The 2,690-nt window shown below is 39.1% G+C and overlaps 1 protein-coding gene across 1 annotated transcript in view; it reads right to left on the reverse strand.

The window, feature by feature from the left end:
• Positions 1 to 1,295: 1,295 nt before the first annotated feature.
• ep300b (EP300 lysine acetyltransferase b) overlaps positions 1,296 to 2,690 on the reverse strand; it is a 32,784-nt gene continuing 31,389 nt past the window's right edge. The window contains exon 29 of the mRNA XM_080524535.1: positions 1,296 to 2,690. This exon is cut by the window's right edge and continues 3,401 nt beyond it. Within this exon, the coding sequence (XP_080380661.1) occupies positions 2,588 to 2,690 (103 nt within the window). The 3' untranslated portion in view covers positions 1,296 to 2,587.

A 2,690-nucleotide genomic window follows, 5' to 3' on the forward strand; every position in this document is an offset into this window, starting at 1 on the left:
CTACCACTCAACCAACCAACTCTACCACTCAACCAACCATCTCTACTACTCAACCAACCATCTCTACCACTCAACCAACCATCTCTACCACTCAACCCACCATCTCTACCCACTCCACTGAAGTACCCCAGGCTCATTCTATCTATCCATCCAGCCAAACCATCTCTAAATTTAATCGCTAGCATAATTTGACGATTTCACTTTCTTTAAACAACCCAGCAAATCTATCTATCTGATTAGTACTCATGCCCAGCATCTCTGACCCTGCTACATAACATGAAACAACAATACTTTTGGGGTAATTTCCCATTACATGGGATTCATCACCCTGATTAGAAACTAAGTGGAATTCTATCAGGCCTACTGATGTCATCCAGACCACTCACAGACAGAGACAAGATTAAATAAATCAACAAAAGCCAATTTGGGGTAAAGTGAAGGCTGTGCAACCTTGCTAGTGTGTCTCTGGTTTGGATGAAGTTAGTTTTAGATCTTTATATATTGCAATTTAAATGCTATAGAATTTATAAGAAAAGAACAAATGATAGAAATTGGTTTCTTTTCTTTCTTTCTTTTTTAAACAAAAGCTGTGCAACCTTGCCAGTGGCTCTGGTTTGAAGTTAGTGGTGGATCTCTGTATTGTATGGATAAAATGTACATTTAAAAAAGTATGAGAAAAAATTGTGCAACATCATGTTTTTTTCAATGATCAATGAGCTCAATCTTAGGTCAAATGAACGCACTGTTAAAGAGCTATTGAAAATTGAAGAGCCGAATGATAAATATCCAGTATGAAACTAACTTCACCACAGTGGGAATGAAGGGGTTTGAGGTGGTGGCCTGTAGGGGCTGCGGCTGCAGAGGAAGTGTATGCATTTAACTTATTGAGTAACTTCTGCAAACATTTAATTTGCAATCTTTGGGAATAGTTCTTTCACTTTGAATTTGTCCCATAGGCTGTATAGATAATTGGGGGAAATGTTTTAATATTATTTCGATTCCAGGCTCTGGGATGACAGAAGTTGAACATTTTGAAGGGGGGTGTAGCCTCTCTATAAGTACTGTAGATCAATAACAGACTTTGACCCTCTGGTCCTTTGATAAACATCATGTGGCTCTGTGGTATTTTTGCTGATAAATCGAGTCATCCTGCTTTCAAACCTGAATGTCAATGTCAGTAAACCTTCAATTAATTAACCTCCAAAAGATATCTAGTGTACTAGAGTACTGTTGTAGGTAGGGAGAATGTACAACAATATTTGTAAAAGCCACATTCAGCACACACAATATATTTGTCATTTTCATTTTATTATAAAAAACAGTATTTGAGTCCACAGTTTGTGTTTTCTTTGTACAGTAAAAAATATTAAATAAAACTCCCAAAGTTCTGAGCAGAAAGATAAACCAAGAGGGTGGGGTTGGGTGCGGTTCGGGAGGAGGAGGGACAGCAATCACCTTCAGATGGGGCAGGAAAGGGTGGGGTGACGGGGACCAGTGCACCGGAGCTCTGTGCTGGGCGTTTTCAAGTCCAGAGGAAGCAGCATTGGAGCGAGGCAGAGAGACTGGTCACGTCTCTCATCCTCATTTCTGTGCAACACAGTTCTTTAAGATCCATTCTCTCAGCTTCCCAGAACAGTAGCGTCCTGCACACTGGCGGATGCCCCCTTACACCCCAACCCCCATGCTCGTAATGTTACAGGCATACAGGTATGTGCCTCCCCCACCACCTCCAGTACTTAAGTGTCTCAAAGGAAGGAGTGCACACACATTCAAAGGTTTCGTGTTTTTGAGAGGAATGTCCCTTCCAGTAATGATGTCCAACGACTAGGGCATTTCAAATGTAGTGTCCATTGGCCCACTGAAACTCGCAAGACCCTCAAAACACAAACACTGACATTTTATTCCAGGTTAGAGAAGCCCAACCTACAACATCGTAAGTGAAATGAAATAACCCCACCCCCCATTTCAACAGTCAATAACAAAAATATATTCTGTGTGAATTGTAGCAGTCTCAGGGAACAACCAACCAACAAACCATCAAAAAATAAAAAATAAATAAAGTAAAGCAAACCCAAACTTTTAAAAGGAAGATATGCATGACGTTTGGATTTATAATAATAATAACAATAATAATCCACATCACATCAGCAAAGCTGATGACAGACTGATTCATGGAGAAAAGAAAAATATACAATAAAAAAAGTCCATTGCATTAAATCATTTGCTCTTTAATTTTTCGCCACTTTTAAAATCTTAAAAACATTTCTTAAAAAAAGGCAAATACTCCCATTGTCCCACACCCCAAAAAATATTACCTGTGTTTGTATTCTCTTAAGGGAGACATACCATCCCCCCTCTTTGTACACAATTGGCAAAAAAATATATTAACAGCAATAACTTACCATTCATTTATTTTATTCATTCATCGACTTGTTGATTTATTGTTGCATCTCCCATAGGAAGTTCAGTTCATTGTATTTTTATTGAAAACATATTAAATAACATTAATAGTAAAAAAAAAAAAAAAAGGCTAATAACACTGTCCTGGGTGCAGTAGTAGTCCTGCACAGCGCACATTGATGACACACTACATGATGTCTAAGGTGTTGTGATTAATGTTCTGCCCGAGGTCCTGGCTGTTCCCAGACAGCATATCAGGTCCTCCAGGCCCGTGGAGACCGCCCATCCCA

This window comes from Nansenia antarctica (genome assembly GCF_963989245.1).
Source record: "Nansenia antarctica genome assembly, chromosome: 2".
NCBI classification, from domain to species: Eukaryota; Metazoa; Chordata; class Actinopteri; order Argentiniformes; family Microstomatidae; genus Nansenia; species Nansenia antarctica.